General features: G+C 43.6%; 1 protein-coding gene across 1 annotated transcript in view; it reads left to right on the top strand.

The window, feature by feature from the left end:
- The window catches only part of MYO7A (myosin VIIA), an 89,951-nt gene that overhangs the window by 9,813 nt on the left and 59,972 nt on the right, over positions 1-20,166 (top strand). The window contains exon 2 of the mRNA XM_072326991.1: positions 7,757-7,814. Coding sequence (XP_072183092.1) covers positions 7,797-7,814 — 18 coding nt within the window. The 5' untranslated portion in view covers positions 7,757-7,796. The remainder of the gene's footprint in view (positions 1-7,756; positions 7,815-20,166) is intronic.

The following is a 20,166-nucleotide window of genomic DNA, read 5'->3' as shown; positions in this document are numbered from 1 at the left end:
GTCTTTTGTTCCACTCCTCTACCCGCCAGGCTTTTTGGAGGGATTGAATGCAGGGCAAATCTATTGAGCTTCCCACTAGAGGCTTAAAAATTTGATGCCTGTTTCCTGATTACTCTCATAAGTACAGGGGCTAAATATTGATTTTCTGACTTTCAGAGGAGGGAGTTTTCTGTGGTTTCTTGCTCTCATGTTCCTTTGTAGCTCAGGTTGGAGAAAAATAGTAGTAAAGCATTGGCACAGGCTGCCCAGGGAAGTGGAGGAGTCACTGACCCCAGAAGTGTTTAAGAAACATGGAGATGAGTCACTGAGGGACATGATTTAATGGGCATGGTGGGGATGGGTTGATAGTTGGACTTTGATGATCTTAGAGGTCTTTTTCAACCTTAATGATTCTATGATGCTCTGATTTTTTGGCTGGGACTCATTCAAATACAATATCTCTCTTGGTGGTACTGCTATCAAGACCCTTCAAGTGGAGGTTTTGAAGGACATGTCAATCACACAGGGGCAACATAGTGGTCTTTTGGTATATGCCTTGCTGCTAAGACAGCACAGGGATGGGATGGAAAAAGGGATGACCAAATAAAAACAGTCACCTCAGGTTCCTCTTCATTCTACAAAGATAAATGACATTGTTTTCTCCAACAGATTGGATCAGCCTTTGAGAGAATCTGTTTTTGTCAGGTGTTGGAGTTGATCTCTGTTGAGTGGGAGGCAAAGAACTTCTCAGGCATTGTTTTGTACCAATTGTAGGTAGGAAATGCATCACAGGATGGGTTCCTGGCTTTAGGGAAACATTCACTTTTGTCTGGAGCCCTGTTTGAAATTGCATCTTGCAGCATGTTTGGATTAGTTTTATTTCCTTTCTGTCAAGAGATGCTTAGATGTTGCTCTAAGAGACACTATTTAGTGGGGAGATATTGGTGGTAGGTGGATAGTTGGACTGGGTGATTTTGGAGGTCTTTTCCAACCTTGGTCATCTAACGATTCTTTAATACATTCCTATGAAGATGTTAACACAGTGTTGCACTCTTGTCCTCTCAGTACAGCTGGACATACTTTCAGAATAAAACTTACAGAGAAATGGTTTTTTTTGTCCCAATCTGAAATGCAAACGTGTTTGGGTAACTCCCTTAGGAGATCAGTACTGGATTGCAAAGCCACTAAGGAGGCTCTAAGATCCTGCAGCTGGATTTGAGTATCTCTGGCTGTGATGAATATAAACTGATGCTGTGTTTTGCTAAGGAGAACAGCATGGCACAGCCTGGAGCTGTCATCACGGGCTGTGATTAATTCCTGCAGCTTCTGGTGGAGGAAGGCACAGAGGATCACATTCCTTCCCTTTGCTGCATGTTATATCACTTCACACTCAGAGATCATTGGCATCTTACAGTGCCCTGATTCTCAGCTCCTGGATATAAGTAAAGTGCAGTAAAGTCAGTTGTGTATCACGCAGCTCACACTTCTGAGCTCTGGTCAGTGAGTTTTTTCAGATGGGTCAGGAGGATCAACCTTATCTGCATCTATAGCTGGGCCATTGGCATCCTGACCAGGTTTATCCTTTGGGCAACCTGATGTAGTAAGGGAAAGATGTCCCTACCATGGCAGCGGGGTTGCATCAGAAGATCTTTAGAGGTCCCTTCCAACCCAAACAACTCTATCATTCTACAGCCAGTGAGAAGAGCTCATGAGATGAATCTCAGGAACACAGAAATGTGAACACAATCATAGGGGTTGGGAAGAACTAGTGGAAATCCCCCAATTCAACTCCCTGCTAATGCCAACTCCCAGGTTCTCAGATGTGACCTTGCCAGGGCAGAGCAGACCAGGAGGATCACCTCCCTCAGCCTGCTGGTCACACTTATTTTAATGCACTTTAATATACCATTGGCCTTCTTGGCCACAAGGGCACACTGCTGACTCATGGCAGCAGTCATCCACCAAGGCACCCATGTCCTTCTTTGCAGAGCTCCTTTCCAGCAGGTCAACCCTTGACCAGTACTGATGCATGTGGTTATTGCTCCCCAGGTGTAGGACTCAGCACTTTCTCTCTTTGAGCCTCATCAGGTTCCTCTCCATCCGCCTTTCCAGTCTGTCCAAGTCATGTTGGTCAGACTGCTCACCTATTCTGAGGAAAGCCATATATTCAGAAGCTTTCAGTTCTGCCTAAGGTTAATTGAAAATCCAGCCCTGGTTTGGGGTGCTAAAGTCTTGGGCTGGAAACTCTACCTAATGCCCAGCCACTGACACCTTTCTGTCACTCATGTTGAGTAGATTACCCTCTATTTACTGGAGGTTTCACTTACCAGAGTCATTTCCCTGGGTTTCAGTTGCACTCACAAAATGACAGACCGCAGCATGCGTAAGCATTGCACTTTGTTCCTTAAGCTACTTGCAGAAATATAAAAAAGGGTATCAAAACACAAATCAACCATGCATCTAATGCATGATTCTACACCCACCCCAGACTACTTTACTGCTATAGTCTACCTTGGTGTCTACAGTCCTTTCCCCCTTTAGTTGTCTAACTGATTAGCAAACTGTTCTATGTAGAGAGGATATTTGCAGCTCTTGCAGTCTGTTCTTTAGTCTCGTTGTGTCACACTGATGACTAGAGAGGCAATGGAGCCATTCTAAGGACCCAGAGCCCATGTGAGAAGGGTGTTGGCATCTGCACCTTATTGGTGCTGTGACCTCCCTTCCCGAGGTGACAGTTTACTTGCATTCCTTGTGTCACCTGCCAGCATGACCTCAGGTGATCCATTCATGCGGAGGCGGCAATTAAGATGTAAACAAGGGAACTTTCTCAGCACGTGGCAGGTGGTTTGCTGGCCAGAGAGTGCTCACTGTGTCCTACAGCCCCATCACGAGGAAGGTTTTACCTCATATTGTTTGCTCACCCAGGGAGCGTCTGTGAGTCTCCCCAAGCATGACATTATTTGTGCCATGGGAGAGGAAGTTGTAACTGGACGGTCATTACCATGAACACATCCAACCATAGCCCACACAGAGGAGATTCTCATATGTAAGCATCATCCCAGTAACTAAGATAGCCATCAAACAAGACTCAGTGTTTTGGACCTTCTTAACTGAGGTGTGGGGTTGAACTTAAGTTGCCACTTCTCCTGGATGGATAACCTGCATAATTTTGGGGGCACGTCCAAGCAGACTGGACCTTTGTGCAGAAAAGCAAGCAAGATTGGAGGCAGTCTGGAGTTCCTATTATGAGAGGCTAAGTATTCAGTTCACTGAATAGCAGAGTGAGAATTGACGACGTAATCTGTGAGTGCCTCTGCAGGGAGCAGAGACCATATGTTGAATCTCTGACATGTCAAAAGACACCAGTCATACAATGGAGAGGGCATGGCATGGCATCAAAGCAAAGATGTGTACTTCTTAGGAAAAGCTTCCCAGGCAGGGATGAAGGGAAGACATTTCATTTTAAACAGTAAGGATCTTTGAAGGTAATTACCTCAAGAAGTGGTAGACTGTCTTTGTTAAGGTGTTTGGATCAAGATAGCATAGAAGAGACTTATTAGCCAAGAAGATGGATGGCTGCTGCATTCAGTTACATGATCTATAGTCTTCTGACCTCAAAGCCTTGATTCTAATGAAGAATGCACAACACAAATTGTCATAGCCTCTCAAGCATCCACATTTCAGTAGGACACAGAGCAGGAGTGGCATACAGTGGCATTACCTCCTTCCTCTCTGCTCAGTGTCATACACATTCAGTGCTCAGAGTTCCCAACAACTGATGTCTTTGCTACTTGAGTTTCTTTCAAGAGCCATTGATTCTCTTGACAATCAGAATCCTGTTTTTTCATGAGGACAAAGGCACTTTGTCACTAAGGGCACAAGTCTAACCTTTTTATTCACTCTTTCTCAGATTAAGAGTAGAATACATTGCAAAATCTTTAATTGTTCTCAGATCCCTTGCTGGAGGGTAAGAGGTGAAAGGAGCAGCGTGCAGATAGCATTGGTGTATTATGCTCTATTAGGGTGATACAATACATGAGTCAAATGGAGTAGAAGCAAGGCAATGAATCAAAAGTCACTTCCCTTGGCTTTTCACACTGTTAAGTGCCTGGGATATTCCCCACAATTTACTCCAAGCTGGGTGACTTGGAGACAGGCCACCACTGGGATGTCAGTGAAACCCTTAAATCAACTGTTCCTTTTCTTCACTGCATCTGCAAATGGGGAATTATATGGGATGTGGGACTTTAAAAGAAAGGTACGAAATTTGCACTTTTAGAATGATGCATCTGAATATCTTGTAACCAGTGTTTAACAAGCGTTTACTCTGCAGGATTAGCGCCGTGGAGAGATCCCTAAAGTAGTGTGGCCAGTCATGAGGTTGGATTCTGGTCCTGATCAGTCAACAGGAGAAGAAATGCCAGTCAAATAGATGATAAAAGCAATCCTCTTCTTTGCAGTTGTAACAGAATAGCTCTGCCCAGGCTCCTCCTGAGTTAAGCTCTGTTGGGTTCCCCTTGCTCTTGCATTTGAGATCTCTTCATAACTAGCAAGAAAGTCATAGAGGAGATCATTGTGGTGGAGACCTTGTATGGAAGAGACATACGTGGTTCCATGTCACACATCTTAATGCATACAGAAGTAGTTTAAAGGGTCTTTTAATCTCACTTCATTGCCTGCCCTGGAGGGTCACTTCAGATGATGCTCAACTAGCCCAGAAAGCTGCAAAATGAACCATTTGGAAATAAATAATAATAATAATAATAGTAATAATAATAATAATAATAATAATAATAATAATAATACAATAGACTTTCTAGAGATGTCTTCATTCCTTTGTTTTATGTGCAGTTGATGTGGAAGAGATGGTGGGTAGATTTTGTTTAACCTAGATCATTTCCTGCACCAAAAGCAGCCGTACAGCTTCATGTAGGAGCCAAGCATGGGAATGATGTTCTAGCAAGAGCTGCAGGGTCCAGATGGCTGCTTCATTCCATCGGGGCTCCTGTGAATTAGCAGGCAGCTGATCTCCCCTGTGCTCAGACAAGCCCAATCCTTCTTATCAGTCCCTATGGGAAGAACAAGGAGGGCAGTCTGCTTCATGCTCTGCCCTTCCCTTTTGGGGTTTTCCCTACTGGTAAAAGCAGGATGCCTGTGGTATTCAGCCTCCCATGCAGTATTGTGAGTGAGCTTAGGGAGCTCTGAACAAGAGCAAGCTTGATGGGTTGGTAGGAAGGTTATACCTTCAGAAAAGAAATAGAAAAATCAGCAGGTTCTGATTACTGAAGACCTGTTGGGCACATAAATACTCTTCCAAACTTGGCACAGAACCTGTTAAGCAGGATGCCCAGTGCAGTTTTAATGCCAGGGGAGCCATGGTGCAGTGCTTTGCTTCAGCAGCAGCAGGTTTAATGGCTGAAGGAGCAGTTCTGAGACTCAATCCTATGGCTTTACCCCAGCCTGTAAAAGAGATTCCCCCATTCATTGTTTTGCAACACAGAGATTCAAAGGGGCACGATGACTGAGGCCCTTTGGCTGACTAACATGCAAATAATTAATAACTGGAATATTGATGAGCTCCTCCCCATTGTGTGAGACCTCTCTCCTTTGAATAGGGAAGCAGCTACAAGATGACTTCTCTGTAGCAAATAGCCCACAACCAAGGAGCTCAGACTGCTCGCTGCTTGCAGGGTTAGGATGTAATTTTCAAGCCATATGAATGAAAGAGAAGCAGAATAATTTAATGTGTTCAAACTGAGAATTAGGAAAATTGCCTCCCAGGTAAGTGATTTTCCACCAGTCATCTATCTCATAGAGAAAGTAAAATTGATTCCTTAAATATGGTTTTGTGGCCATCATTTCAGTAAACTGATGAACAGTGATTCCTTGGCTGCTCTTCCATCCTCCCTCTCTTCCTCTTCCTTCCAATTGAGGGAACTGGGCTTGTTTAGCTTGGAAGAGAAAAAGCTCCATTGCGGGCTTCCAAGATTTGAAGGGAGTGTATAAACAGGAGGGGGAATGGCTGTTTATGAGGGTGGATAGTGATAGGACAAAGAGGAATAGTTCTAAACTGAGACAGGGGAGGTTTAGGTTGGATCTTAGGAGGAAGTTTTTCACACAGAGGGTGGTGATGCACTGGAACAGGTTGCCCAAGGAGGCTGTGGATGCCCCATCCCTGGAAGCATTCAAGGCCAGGCTGGATGTGGCTCTGGGCAGCCTGGTCTGGTGGTTAGCAACCCTGCACATAGCAGGGGGTTGAAACTAGATGATCATTGTGGTCCTTGTCAACCCAGGCCATTCTGTGAATAAATTCTTTCTCTGGGAAAGGAGACAGGCAGTGCAAAGGGATCATGTAGTTGGTTTCAACAACTGGATCTTTTCACTAACGTGGTGAAGGTACTTAGATTGGCAAACTCCTGCCTTTTCCAGCGGGATAGGTATATGCCTTCAGATATCTACACTGTAAAAATGGAGTGGTGATGCAAGCAGTGTGGTAAAGAAAAGGAGAATGATAAGTCTGCTGTCCCTAAGGAAGTTATTTCTATGCCATCCTACCTCACTAGCTCAGATACAAATATTTATGTCCCACTGCTGGTGGGAAGCCACAGAAAATCCACTTTGCATGGTCATTACTGAATAGGAGGAGTGCAGCTGTTGTTGGCAGAGAAAGGGCTTTTCTTACAATGAGGAATGTGTATTGGGTAGGTTGACACAGGAGATGAACACTACTTACTTTGTAAGTTTGAGTCTGTCCCATATCGCCTCTCTTTGGAATGTCTCACCTGGAGATCATAGAATCACCAAGGTTGGAAAAGACCTCCAAGACCATCTAGCTCTAATCCACCTACACCAATATTTCCCCACTAAACCATGTCCTTAAGTACAACACCTAATTGAGGAGAGGTAGAGAGACATTGTTCTTCTCTCCAATCCGCCCCAAGAAATGTTATGTTAGTGGGAATGCATAAAAAGAAGAACTGTAACTGAAGCTTAATACTTAGTTTTGTGTGACCAGTCTGGACCATTCTGTCAACCATAAGACAAATGTCCTTTGTTCTTCAAGGCTGTCAGCTTTCACATCCCTGGTGTGTCAGGGGAGATGTAGCTCTTAGAAAGCGTGACTTTTTGCCTACTTTCTAAGGAATGAGAGCTTTTACTACAGTGGAAAATGTTCAACGTCATAAATTTAACAACTACTGATCGCCATGTGAGAAGGACGGCTTAAAGATTAAAAGCTGCAGAAATTTAATTATTTGTAAGCAATTTTTTTGCTTGTAGAGGCCCGAACACATTTCATGCTGTGAGCAACACAAGGTGACATCACACCCTAGGACTTTTCTTTCCCATCCTGAATGATGTTTTGCTGAAAGTTGTTCAGTCCCTCCAGCCTTGTGATCAGTAAGCACAGGGCTGTCCTTCTTCACTTGCATTAACTTGTTCCATGGGATCTGGTGATAACGTGTAATAAATCAGCTTCAGTCTGTTTGCTAGTTAATCTTTGGACAACTTTCTAGGACTCAGTTTACAAAATACTGCTTGCATAAGCAACCTCTATCCCTGTCTCATTCACCACCATGCAGGCATTAATCTGAATGTATTAGAGGATTGTCTCACACTGTCTGGAATTAATATTATGAAAGCACTGGCAGTTTAAGTGCTCCTAGCCCTCTTCCATATATAGGGGCCGGGTCGGACCCACCAGTGTTGAGACAGTCCTTGACTTGGGGTCTATGAGTTGGGATGTCAGTACATTAACCACAAGTTTATTTTTCTTTAGGTCCATTCCAGGTGATTGCTGATGTGTTTATTTAGGAACCATGGTCATCCTACGACAGGTGAGTGAAGTATTCCCCTCTTCAGCATTTCTAATTTTACCCCATCACCCCAAAGGCTAAGAAGACTACTTTGGGGGGAAGGGTTGAATCAGCCTATTTTTATCCTATTCTGTTTCTCTAAAAGGACTGTTACAAGATGCAGGGATACTCATTAGCCTTAATCCTTGATTGGCTTAGAGGAAATCATTGCTCTGTGTGTGTAGTCCAGATTAACCTCATGCAGTGTTCTACTTCTATTTTTTCATCTGGGATGGCCCAGGAGCTGCACGTGAGTCCTGGATATGCAGAAGAATGAGCCAACTTTTTGCCAACCATGAAGAATGTTTACTGCATGAACTGATTTCTGATTTCAAGCAGCAGTGCTGCTTTGGCTGTGTTAGAAGAGGAGGGGTTTCCCACATTTAAAAAGAATTGATGCATTAAGCTGTAGATTCAGAAATGATTTAGGGCTTCAAACTAGTTTTCCCTGTGTCTGGGCATAGTTTGAATCATGAAATCATAGAATCTTGAAGGTTAGAAGGGCTACTAAGATCAAGTCCAACCACCAACCAATCCCCACCATGCCCAGTGCCACATCTCCATGGTTCTTGAATACCTCCAGGGACAGTGACTCCACCACCTCCCTGTTCAGCTTCCTATAGGCTTTTTTAGAGCAGATAGTTATTTTCTGCTCAGACTTCTTAGTTCACCTGCACAGGGTTTTGAGAGTATATAAGGAATCCCCAAGTGAACTCCTAAAGGTTATCAACGCTATTTGATACAGTATTTTGAGACTAAAACATTTAATTAAAGACAAGAAAAAACACTACACCTCCAAACAACCTGAGAATTTCAAAATGCTCTTCCATTTACACAAGGAAGAAGTGGAGTCTCTATCCTTGGGGGTGTTGCAGAGCCACAAGATGTGGCACTGAGGGACATGGCTTAGCAGGCATGATGAGGATGGGTTTGAACTAGATGATCAAAGTGGTCTTTTCCAGCCTTAATGATTCCATGATTCTGCGATTCTGTTCTCAATATTTTGGTGCTGAGCAGCTTTTTGCTGACAAATATCTGTGTACGTAGAATATTTCTTGCAAATCTCTCTGTAGCATGTTGGGGTGATCAAGGACCTTCATACTGAAATGCAGGAAAGTTACCCAATTGTTTTGAGATCACTTCACATGGTTTACCCCATCTTAAGGTTCAGTCTGAGTCAAAGATTTTAGTCATATACCTGTGCCATTCCTGATTACTATGACTTTTCCCATGAAAACTTTCACAAAATCACAACATGACCAAGGCTGGAGGCATCTCTGGGTCTCTCTGCTTTAACCATGTCCCAGCAGAGACACTCAGAGCAGGGTACCCAGCACCACATCCAGGGGCTTCTGAAGATCTCCAAGGTTGGCTCTGTGCAGATGAGGATGGAGGGCAATGAACAGCACTGAGCCAGGAGAAGACAACACTCAGGGCTCCTACCCTGCTTTCTGTGCTTTCCATTCAGTAATTCAGAAGAAAAGACAATATTGTTTCCTAGCAGGGGCACACAGGGAGCCAAACTTATCAACTTTAGTCACTAGCAAATTACTGATGACAACTTCATTTTGATGCACAAAGTAAGGGAAGGAATAAAAGGAGAGCTTCCCAAATTCCTGCCTTGGCAGCCAGACAAATTCATTTGGCTTGGCAGCACAGCAGCAGTTAGTTTCTGCATTTTCTGCCTTTTATTTAAAGCAGAGATGTTTTGAGAGTTGGATCTGAGACCAGGAGAGCATGGTGGAGAGTGCCTGGAGGGTGGCACATCACCACTACACAATGAGTTTGCCAAGCTCATCATTGTTCTGATGGCAAAGATAAAAGATCTGTTGCTCGAAACATGGCCATTTGTGCCAACTCCTTCTTCTTGCTTGTGTGGACAACACTAACATCACATGTTTTTATAGCTATGGTGTTTCAGTGCTCTAGATTTCCTGCAGACCAAAAGAAATGGCCGTATGTTGCACCACAGGAGATCCAGAATGGATATTAGAGAACATTTCTTCTCCAAAAGAGAAGTAATGCACTGGCACAGGCTGCCCAGGGAGGTGTTGGAGTCACCGTTCTTGGAAGTGTTCAAGAACCATGGAGATGTGACACTGAGGGACATGGACAATGAGGATGGGTGGGGATGGGCTAGGCTTGAGCCTGGGGATCTTAGAGGTCTTTTCTAACTTTAATGATTTTACAATTCTATGATAAATCAAAAGCATTTATCTGCTGGGGAATAAAGTGTGAAAGTATTTACTGTAGGACCAAGATCAACATTCTGTGAACTAGACTTGGCATGATATTGTACCTGGATCACTCTGGTCTCCTGACCACATCCAGTGCATGCAAGAAGAATGGCTGCTCTTACAAGTTTCTCCCAATATTCAAGCCCTGTAGGAGCAAAATCTTTGCTGGAAAACCTCAACTCTGCTTGTCTGGCTCAGCAATGCTCCTTCTGAGGTTGTTTTGGGGGGGCAGTGCCAAAGCCTTCCTCTTTCTCTGCAGCATTTCACCCTGAAAAGTCTGTACCACCTCTGGCATTCTTTGAGCACAATATACAAGACTGAGCATTAAACGTGCAAAACAGAAATGTCAACACCACAAAAGCCTCTGTGAGGATCCCTTTGCATTAATATTTAAGTGCTTGAATATGTTCAGCTTGGAGTCACCATCTGATTGTGGAATCAGTTTATGGTAATGATTTAGAAAGGGTTGAAAAACAGCTTGAAAAAAATTGAGCAAACTAACAAATGCATCCTTTGTATCCTGGTTCTTGAACCTTCCCTATTTCCAGTCTGGTGAGGGTTACCTTTGGAGGGCACCTAATGTTCCTTTGATAATTTCTGATAGTGTATGTATAAGTTCCTGGAAAGAAGACAAAAACTTGGCTCAAGAAGTTAGAACTACTACTAGGAGAGTGGTTAGGTCCTGGAACAGGCTGCCCAGGGAGGTTGTGGATGCCCCATCCTTGGAGGTGTTCAAGACCAGGTTGGACGGGGCTCTGGGCAACCTGATCTAGTAAAGGCGTATGTTTGGTGGCCCTGCTAGGCAGGGGGGTTGGAACTACATGATCCTTGAGGTCCCTTCCAACCCGGGTCATTCTGTGATTCTGTGATTCTGTGAACTGGAGATCCCTTTCTTGGACTGGAGAGTGATGCAATGAATCTAGAGTAGCTTGGGGCATGAGGTGACAGCAATAGGAGAAAGACAGAGAAGAGAACCATATAACAGCCCAGGAAGCATCCCTGTTGATTGCAGGGAAGCTGTACTAGCTGATCTTTAATGGTTCCTTCCAACTCAAATGATTTTGTGCTTCTATGATTCTGCAAGCTTGCAATCCAAACCCTGTACCCACACCCAATATCATTTCAGCTTTAAACCTCCCAAAATAAGTCTGACATGTACAACGCTGTCCTTGACATTTTCACATTTGTATTTTCTGAAGGTATTTGTGGCTTCCTGACAGCTGCCTTTTCCTATGCCAGCCTAGGCTTTTGGCTAAAATTGCTCTTTCTCCTTGCCATTTCTACCATGTTTGTATAGTGAGCAGTCACTTTCCCTCCCAGCCTTGATATTGACTGAAATCCTCTAAAACCTTTTATTTTAAACTCATAAAACAAACTCCCAATTCCTCTTGTGACAGTAACAGCCCTTTTTGCACCTGCCCCAGTTTAATTTCTTTTTCCTAACACCAGAACTGCACACGGTGCTGCGGATGAAAGAGATTTGTGCAGTTCATTAACGAGCAAGAATAGATTTTGTGATCGACAGCATTCACAGCGACTCTCCAGGAGATGTTTTTCCTACCTGGGAGTAAGAATAGAAGAGAGAAGAGTTTGAAATCTCTCAGTCCATTCACAAACATCTCCCAGCTGGGCTCTGTGAACACTGTTTTCACCTGGAGCTGACACACATTGTTCTGGCCCAGGTTGATATCAGATAATAAGCATTCAGCTTTGCATCTCCAAGTGATTCATTGTGCTATATGTTTTGATAGCGAGAAGGGGCAGGGGAGAAAACAAGCCTTATTGTAGGTTTTCTCAGGGCTGATCTGTAATCATGTTATTATAAAAAGCAAAGTGTAAGCCCGCTGTTTGGATTCTCTTTCTCATAAACACTGAATAATTTAAGTCTTCTCCCATTTATGCCTTGTATCTGTCTGATCTATGAGTATGAGACTTCCCTAGATAGCTGTAATTCAGCAATGAGAAGTCCAGCACAAGCCAACCAAAGGGCACATTTGCATATAGACTGAAACACGAATCATTGGGAGCCATTCATTAGTTGCAGTGCTCAAGACATTTGGCATTTTAACAGCTCTCTGCATCAAATCCTTTCCATCAGATTTATGGGACAATTAAAGTGCTGGGGTAGCTGTATGCAGAAAATGAAGCTGCAGGCGAGGGAGATGTTCTTGTAGTGCTATAGCTGCGGAATATAAATTGCATGATATCAAAGAAAGGTACTGCAAGCAATCTCAGTCCTGGTATGGAGATATCCTACCTCTGAGAAAGCCTGTCTGAAACAGCTGTTCCTGCTGGTTGATATCTTAGACAAGCTCCCAGAATCCATCTTTCCCAAAGTCCGATCACTGGAAACGTTATTCTATTTGATCTCAACAGAAGAAGAACGTGGAGTGAGAGCTGTTACATCTGGGGGTGAGTTTGCTTTCGATTTTGCAAGAGGAAGTAGCAAAATACCCAACCAATGGGACCTTTGTTTGAAGGTACAGGATATCATGAAGAACCCAAGAATAAAACTTATCCTGAATCAATCTTGGAACGTTGGGTTTCTCAAGGGAAGGCCTACATCACTGGGTACAACTCTTGAAAGATATCTCGTCTTGCTTGATGGTAGCTTCTGTCTGTCAGTGCCCATTAAGATGTCAATTAACTTGTTGAGACATGAGGTCTGGAGAAAGGAGAGAGAAATTCAGCCCCTTCAAGGCAAAATTTCTCTTTTAAGCTTTCTAACTCCCTACAGCCTGACTCTGGAGGAGTCGTGCTGTTTGTGTAAGCTTTCTGTAAAGAAAATTATAGAGCCCTAGAATCGTTTGAGTTGGAAGGGACCCTTTAAGGTCATCTAGTCCAACTCCCTTGCAAAGAACAGAGACATCTACAGCTTAGAGTCCTGTCCACCCTAACCTCAAACATCTCCAGGGTTGCTAGTAATGAAAGGTGCACCTCCTGTGGCTGTGGTGCATCAGCTGGTTCAGAGAGGTTGGAAATCCTTCATTTCCCTCTTTCTGCATCATATCCCAGTGGTAGAAGTCAGTGTGAGGGTTGATTTCCTCTAGTCCTCCATCCTACTACCAAGGCTCTGTTTCCTGCTCACGATGAGAATAAGTAACTTAATCCCAGCAGCATGGACAGAGAAAAGGGAACCTGTCCCCTTCCCATCCCCAACCCACTTCCCTTCACACCAGATGTGTGGTACAGCTGTTGCTATTTATTATTTCACCGTAATCATTTTTCTTTAAAATTTTTTATGTAATTTATTAATTTTTTACTTTTTGCTATTATTTATAACTCGGGTCAGTTCTCAGATGGAACACAGGGACTGGAAAACAGGGATCGGAGGAAAGGGCAGAAATTTAGGGCAACAAGCTTGCCACAGAAAATGCTTGTGATATGACAGCCCTGATGGATACTGCTTACCATGAGCTCCACCTACAAATGGCTGTGCAGCCATGGGTGACTATTCCTGCTCAGCCTTCCTCTTCATCAAATTCCTCTTGCACTATTTGAAAGCATATAGCAACAAGGCACTGAGAAACAAACTATCGGTGTTTCATGGGTTTGTGGTCAGAAACACATCGTTGGGATTATGCTGATGTACGCTTGTGAAAGATTTGTCCTTCCCAGTGTAAAATTCATTCCCTTTTTTCAAGTAGATGCAGCAGCATTCATTCACAGTGTAGGTTTCACAGCATTTTTCATTAGAAAAGACAGTATCTTAAGCCTGGCTTTCCTGCAGTTAGGTTCAAGAAGCTGTGCATGGCTCCCAGGGTCCAGGGAAAGGAAAGCAATAAGAAACCTTTCAATAGCACAAGCTGTGAGGTTAAATTTCTATCTCAGAAGCTGATCTGGGAGTAGAGAGAATGTCTGTTGAAGTATCACTGTACAGACAATAAAATAATTGCATTGAGTTTAAAAGTCAACTTGGAAGGCAGCATTTCAATGAGAGCATCAAAATGACAAGAGAAGGCGATGTCAAAAAATCAGTCTTCCTCTGCTTCCTCTACCAAATCACCCTTGCTGCTATCTGCACAAGGGAAGTGGTGTTAGCAGAGGAATGATGCTGCTTGCTTGCACTGGGGAAAAGTCAATTTTAAAGCTTATCGGGATTTCATCCTCCATTGGCAATTTCATTAAAGGAGAAAACTTCACAAGCTACAGATTTTGAGGACATATGAGTTATTTGTTTAGTAGTGAGTCCCCAGTACATCTCCTTTCCAATTGTTTAGCTTCCCCTCAACTCTATAAAACCTCGTTACTTCTACAGTTGTCCTATTTACCTCCATAGCTTTGCGCTGAACTTAGTTCCCAACGTCTTCATTTGGTATTCCCTTATTCTTGTGTAAGAATAATATTTTAAAGAAGTATCTCTACAGGTTTTCCCACATCTTATATTCTACCATAAGAATCCATGTGGGCTACTGGTGAAGATAGGATGTTACCCTAGCTGGATGTTAGATATACCTCTGCCTCGCACAACCAATCACATCCTACCTGAACCAATTAATTTACATCCTGAAAGCATCACTCCCTCCATGCTGTTTAAACTTTTCCTAGAATCACTTTAGTAGAACCCAGGAGAAAAAGGCGTTGGCTCATTTTGTCTGCTGGAGAAGAAAGAGCCAAATGCTGCTCGTCTTTAAGACTGGGAAAAGTGCCTATTCAGGATAGAACCTTGCCAGTCATTTCCACACCATATCTCCAAAACCTTTTGTGCAGACAACATGAATGCAATGTGAGCAATTTAAATGCATCTCCTACCACCCAGCCAGCCCTTTTATTGCCAGCAACATTGCTAGCCAGTGACTCTTAAGGTCACACACTGTATTTTCATGACCTGCAAATCACTTTGTAAAGGGATTTTATTGCCTCTTAGCCCCATAAAATCGCTACATTCAGTGTGAGGCAGGCAGACAGCCCTTTCCCATCAAGTAGATGCTTGAAGTTAAACAGACTTTCATCCAGCAAAATGGAGGCAGTAACCATATTTCCATAATGATTATCTGTCAGTCTGTTCCTTATGGAAATGTAGGCATAATGACTATCTCTGTGCAATAATACTTTGGCAGTCTCAATATTAGGCTATATGGCAATTCCAGAGTATCTCAAAACAACTATAAAATTGATGAGCATTTTTCACACAAATTAAGTTTGCATAATGTAGGGTTTTACATGAGCACCAATCAGTTGCCTGTTGCTGGTCCAGGATCTCTAGGTAACAAGCAAGCCAACAATAGAACATATTTTGGTTCCAGCAGTAACATTTAACACAATTCTTCTGCAATGCAATGTTTCCATCTTACACTGGATAAAATGTGAGACAACATTCCTTTGGAGGGCATGTACACCTATGCAGACTGTGCAGACAGAACTCTCCTTGTAATAAAATTCCTAGGAGGAAAATAGACAGTCTCTACAGTATAAAAATCAGTTGCTGTTCCAAAACCATACAAAGCTCATTTCTTTTAAAGTTCATCCTCAATGATTTTACCAACAACTATATCTGCAATGTCTGTCCACCTAGTGGATGAGGGAAAAGCTGTTGACATAGTCTACCTAGACTTTAGTAAAGCCTTTCTCCCACTTTATTCTCCTGGAGAAGTTGGCAGCCTGTGGCTGGGACAGCTCTTTGTTGGGTACAAAACTGCCTGGATGGCCAGGTCCAGAGAGTGGTGGTGAATGGAGGTAAATCCAGTTGGCAACCCATCATGAGTAGTGTTCCACAGGGGTCAGCATTTGGGCTGCTCCCATTTAATGTCTTTATTGATGATATGGATAAGGGGATTGAGTACATCCTTAGTAAGTCTGAAGATGATACCAAGTTGAGAGGAAGTGTTCATCTGTCTGAGGGTAAGAAGGCCCTAAAGAGGGATCTAAACAGGCTGAGTCAATGGGTGGAGGGCAACTTCAACAAGAACAAGTGTCTTGATCAGAACAACTCCATGCGCTGCTACAAGATTAGAGCAGAGTGGCTAGAATGATGTGCATGGGGAAAGGATTTAGGAGTGCTGATCAATAGCAGGCTGAACATGAGCCACCAGTGTGCCTGGGTGGCCAAGAACACCAATGGCATCCTAACTCGTATCAGAAATAGCATATCTGGGAGGACTAGGGTGATTGTCCCTGTGTATTTGGCACTGGTCAGGCTGCACTTCAAGCGCTGTGTTGCACTGAGTCCCTGGAGCATGTCCAGAGAAGGGCAAAGAAGATGTGAAGGGTCTGGAGCAGAAGTCTTATGGGGAGTGGCTGAGATAAGTGGGACTGGAGAAAAGAAGGCTCATGAGAGAACTTACCACTCATTACAACCCTCAGGAAGGAAGGTGTGACAATATGGGGGTTGGCTTCTTCTTATAGATAACAGTGATAGAATGAGAGGAAATGACCTTAAGCTCTGCCAGAGGAGGTGCTGGTTGGATATTAGGAACATTTTCTTCTCAGAGAGAGTGTTAATGCATTGGCACAGGCTGCCCAGAGAGGTGGTGGACTCATCATCCATGGAGGTGTTCCAGAACCATGGAGAGGGGGCACAGATGGGCTGGTGGGCATGTTGGGGGTGGTTTGATGGTTGGATTAGATAGTCTTAGACATTTTTAATGATCCTGTGAGTCTATGATTCTATGTCTTGACAATTACACATAGGAAATAAGTCTAACTTGTTTTGTTTTGAGGCTGTGACTATTAGTTTTTAATGGCTGGTGATTATTTGATGAAATTTGGATTTTGGAGCTGGCTTCTGGGTTTGTGTGGGCAAGCAGAACTGATGTTCAGAGTAGCTTCTAATCACTCTCTGAAATACAAATCTCTTAGAAACATACCCAGCAAGCCATAAACCATCAGTTGCAATCACATCCCAAGCTCTCAGGCTGAAGGTATCCACAGTGCATACCTGTACATGTTCTGGTCCAACAAAGCAAGCATCTTGGTTGAGTCTGCCAACTGCAGCTGAGACAGTAAGAAATGGTGATCATCCCCATCTCTATTATCCTGCACCAGGTTGGAAACTTCACTTTTTCTCTGTTTGCAGACTCTGTGTTAGAGTTTGCCTAGCTGAACTTCCTGGCTGTTTCCTTTATACATCAGTTCCTTCATATCCTGACCAACTTGGCTGTGCTCTCTATTTCCTACCTTTGGCCAGAATCTTTTTACACCGCTCACCACTGTGACAGCGTGAAATTTGGGCACACTCTGCCATACCTCATTCTGCTTCATTTAGGTTATTATTTGCACAAATGTTGAATTAAAACTCATGGAGAAATCATCAGAAACCAAACTCTCGATGCATTTGGCAGTTCCAGTGAGTTACAGCAGATGGGGCTGGCATTTTGTTTTTGGCAGCCCATGGAGCATACCTGTGGTTGGTCCACCTCAGCTCTCATAAGGGATTCACTATTAGCAATTGTGAAACTCTCCAGGCATGATGGGCAGAGGGGCCTGAAGAATCCACGAAAGTGGCTGCAATTGCAAATTTGCTCTGTTTCAAGAGGGGTCTGTAGAGTTGTTCTACAGCCATTGCACAGAGTCAACTCTGGAGTCTCCAAACCCATGAGGCGGGCAACAGAATACAGATGTTTGTGTGGGGTTTTGATAAATACTCGAGCAGTTCGTTCTGTTATCATTTTTCTGGTGACAAAAAATGTCTGGATTCTTCGTAATTTCAAGACTTTTTTGAAGTAATGTTTTGGAAAGGAGATTGCCAACGTTGAGGCCGGTACCTAAGGGACAAAAAGCAATATCGAGATGGTTTCCATCACAAGCATAACATGATTTTTATTTTGCCATAATGCTTCATCCTGCCATTCATTCCTCTCAGGAACCAGCTTTTTAAATAGAGTCTTGGAGCAGTCCATGTTATCGTTAGCAGTCATATCATCAGCTCCCTCAGGATGCTATTGACTGAGCTGAAAACTAACCTTCCTCCAGACCCCACAGCCTCCTCAGTTACCAAGACAACCCTCAGTGAAAAAGCAATGCAAGTGTGTAAAAGGGGCAGTGCTGCTCAGAGCCGATATGGCAATGATAGAAAAAGCAACACTGCTCCTTTTTCACTCAGTATTTCCAAAGGTGAGACATGCTACTTTACATGCTAGAGCTTGTCTAGACATATCAGTGCCACTTTGGCTAACGTAGGCCCTTAGCAGACAGGTTTCTTCTAGTAAATCTGTGTCTACACAAGCACAGACTTTTCCAAATGAGAAAAATATATTTTAGGTATTTCTTTACAGTATATCTATATTTTTGTTTATGTGTCAACAGACATGCCGATTAGAACAGTCCATGTCTGTTAAGTACACAAGGACTAATTGCAGACTCAGTGAGGTTGTGAAAAGGCAAGGAGGAGGGAAGGGAGAGCCTGAAGTAAAGAAATGAAAGAGGAAGAATCTTCCCAGAGCATGAAAGATAATCAGCTGCCTCCACCTGCTGAATACTCTGAAAGAGAATTTGACAGGCTGTGTATGAAAAATAAAAGAGATTTTTATCATAGATGGTGGAAAAATCCTGCTTTGTTTCCCCATAAATAGAAATCAGGTAAAACTGAATGCGTGTCATTGTTTTTGGCTTCCCTGAACAGCCTTTCTGAGCCAGGATGATTAACACTGATTCAAATCTACATTTCTGTGCCCAGTCTTTTGTTGTTTTCTCCCCACCACCATTGCTTTCTATTCTTTCCCTGTTCCTTCACTGGGGCTTACTGCCCAATGAGCCATTCAGGGGCTAACCCAGAAATATGCTTTGCAAAAACCTGTGAAAATGATGCTGCTGGGTTAATTCCCTAAGACAGCCCACTGCAGGATCAAACCAGAACCAAATAAAAGGACAAGACCAGGCAGTCTGGCTGTATTTTCCAGCCATGGGGACTTTCTGGAACAAGCAACCCTCCTGAATTGTGCTCAGAGAAGAATGGCTTCCTTTAGTCCCAACTCCCTAAAGCAGGAGGATGACATCATATAGAAAGGACATAAAGCTATTAGAGAGCATCCAAAGGAGACCCTACAGAGATGGGGAAGGGCCTGGAGGAGAAGAGGTGGGAGCAACAGCTGTGTGCCCTTGGTTTGTTCAGTCCAAAGCAGGGGAGGCTGACGTGAGGCCTCATGGAGGCCCACAGCTCCTCATGGTGGCTGCAGCTCCTCACAGGGAGTGGGTCCCTTCCAATTCAGGATGTTCTGCATTCTTAGATTCCATGATTCTATTCCTCCTGTTTTTATTTCCCTCCTTTCTGGCCGGCTAGATTTGTATTCCTACAATTACTCCGCTGTCTTCCTTTGGATACCTTCCATTTACATTTAGGACAGTGACCAGCTTTGGGGCTCAAAAGCTCAGTCGTCATTTCCTGTTCCACTTCTGCATCTTATCAGATTTTGCAGCCCCATCTCAGGGCGGTGTACATCAGCTTTTTGTGTGAGATCTCACCAGCTCTGCACTGGCACAGCCTAATCTTCTTGCAACGTCAACGGATTGAGGATGGATTCTCCATGTCTTCCACGTCAGTGATGCCGCTCTCCATCAAATAGGAGTCACAGATTAAGTTCTCTATCTCCGTGTTTGTCTGCGTGCTTAAAACCCACTTCTGAGCCAAGAAGATCCCAAACAGTCAACAACAGGCTTCATGCCAAAAGCCAGGAATGAGGACAAGGAACCTCGCACCTCCAATCACATGCATTATTTTTGCCCCTTTGCGCCAGATAGGTGAATGCTGGGACTGGTGCCATGTTTTACATGTTGTTTTTTCCCCTGCTATCCGTATTGAAATTACAGGCTGAGCGAGCAGTGCATTGATTATTGAATTATTTAACGATCCTTCCTGTGTCTCTGCCTGTGTTTCAGAGAGCCTGTGGATGCAGTGTGTTACCTTGGCTGACAGCTGGTGCCTGATGCGCTATGAGAAAATGGGAAGATAGCATTACTTATTTATGAAAGAGCAGCAGCAAAATTATTTAGGATGGCTGATTATCAGTCTGTGTGTTTCTCTTGCACTATGGTTTGTTGTTAACTTCAAGATTTTTTTCTCTCCTTCCCATCCTCCCTTGATGCTGATGGCAGTTTTGCAGCTAAAAATGAGTGCGAAGCATAGAGATGAGCACTCCCATTTCTCCCCTGGGTGGCACAGC

The sequence above is a fragment of the Excalfactoria chinensis genome, chromosome 1, assembly GCF_039878825.1.
Source record: "Excalfactoria chinensis isolate bCotChi1 chromosome 1, bCotChi1.hap2, whole genome shotgun sequence".
In the NCBI taxonomy this organism is placed as follows: Eukaryota; Metazoa; Chordata; class Aves; order Galliformes; family Phasianidae; genus Excalfactoria; species Excalfactoria chinensis.
This window is presented reverse-complemented; position numbering and strand designations above follow the sequence as displayed.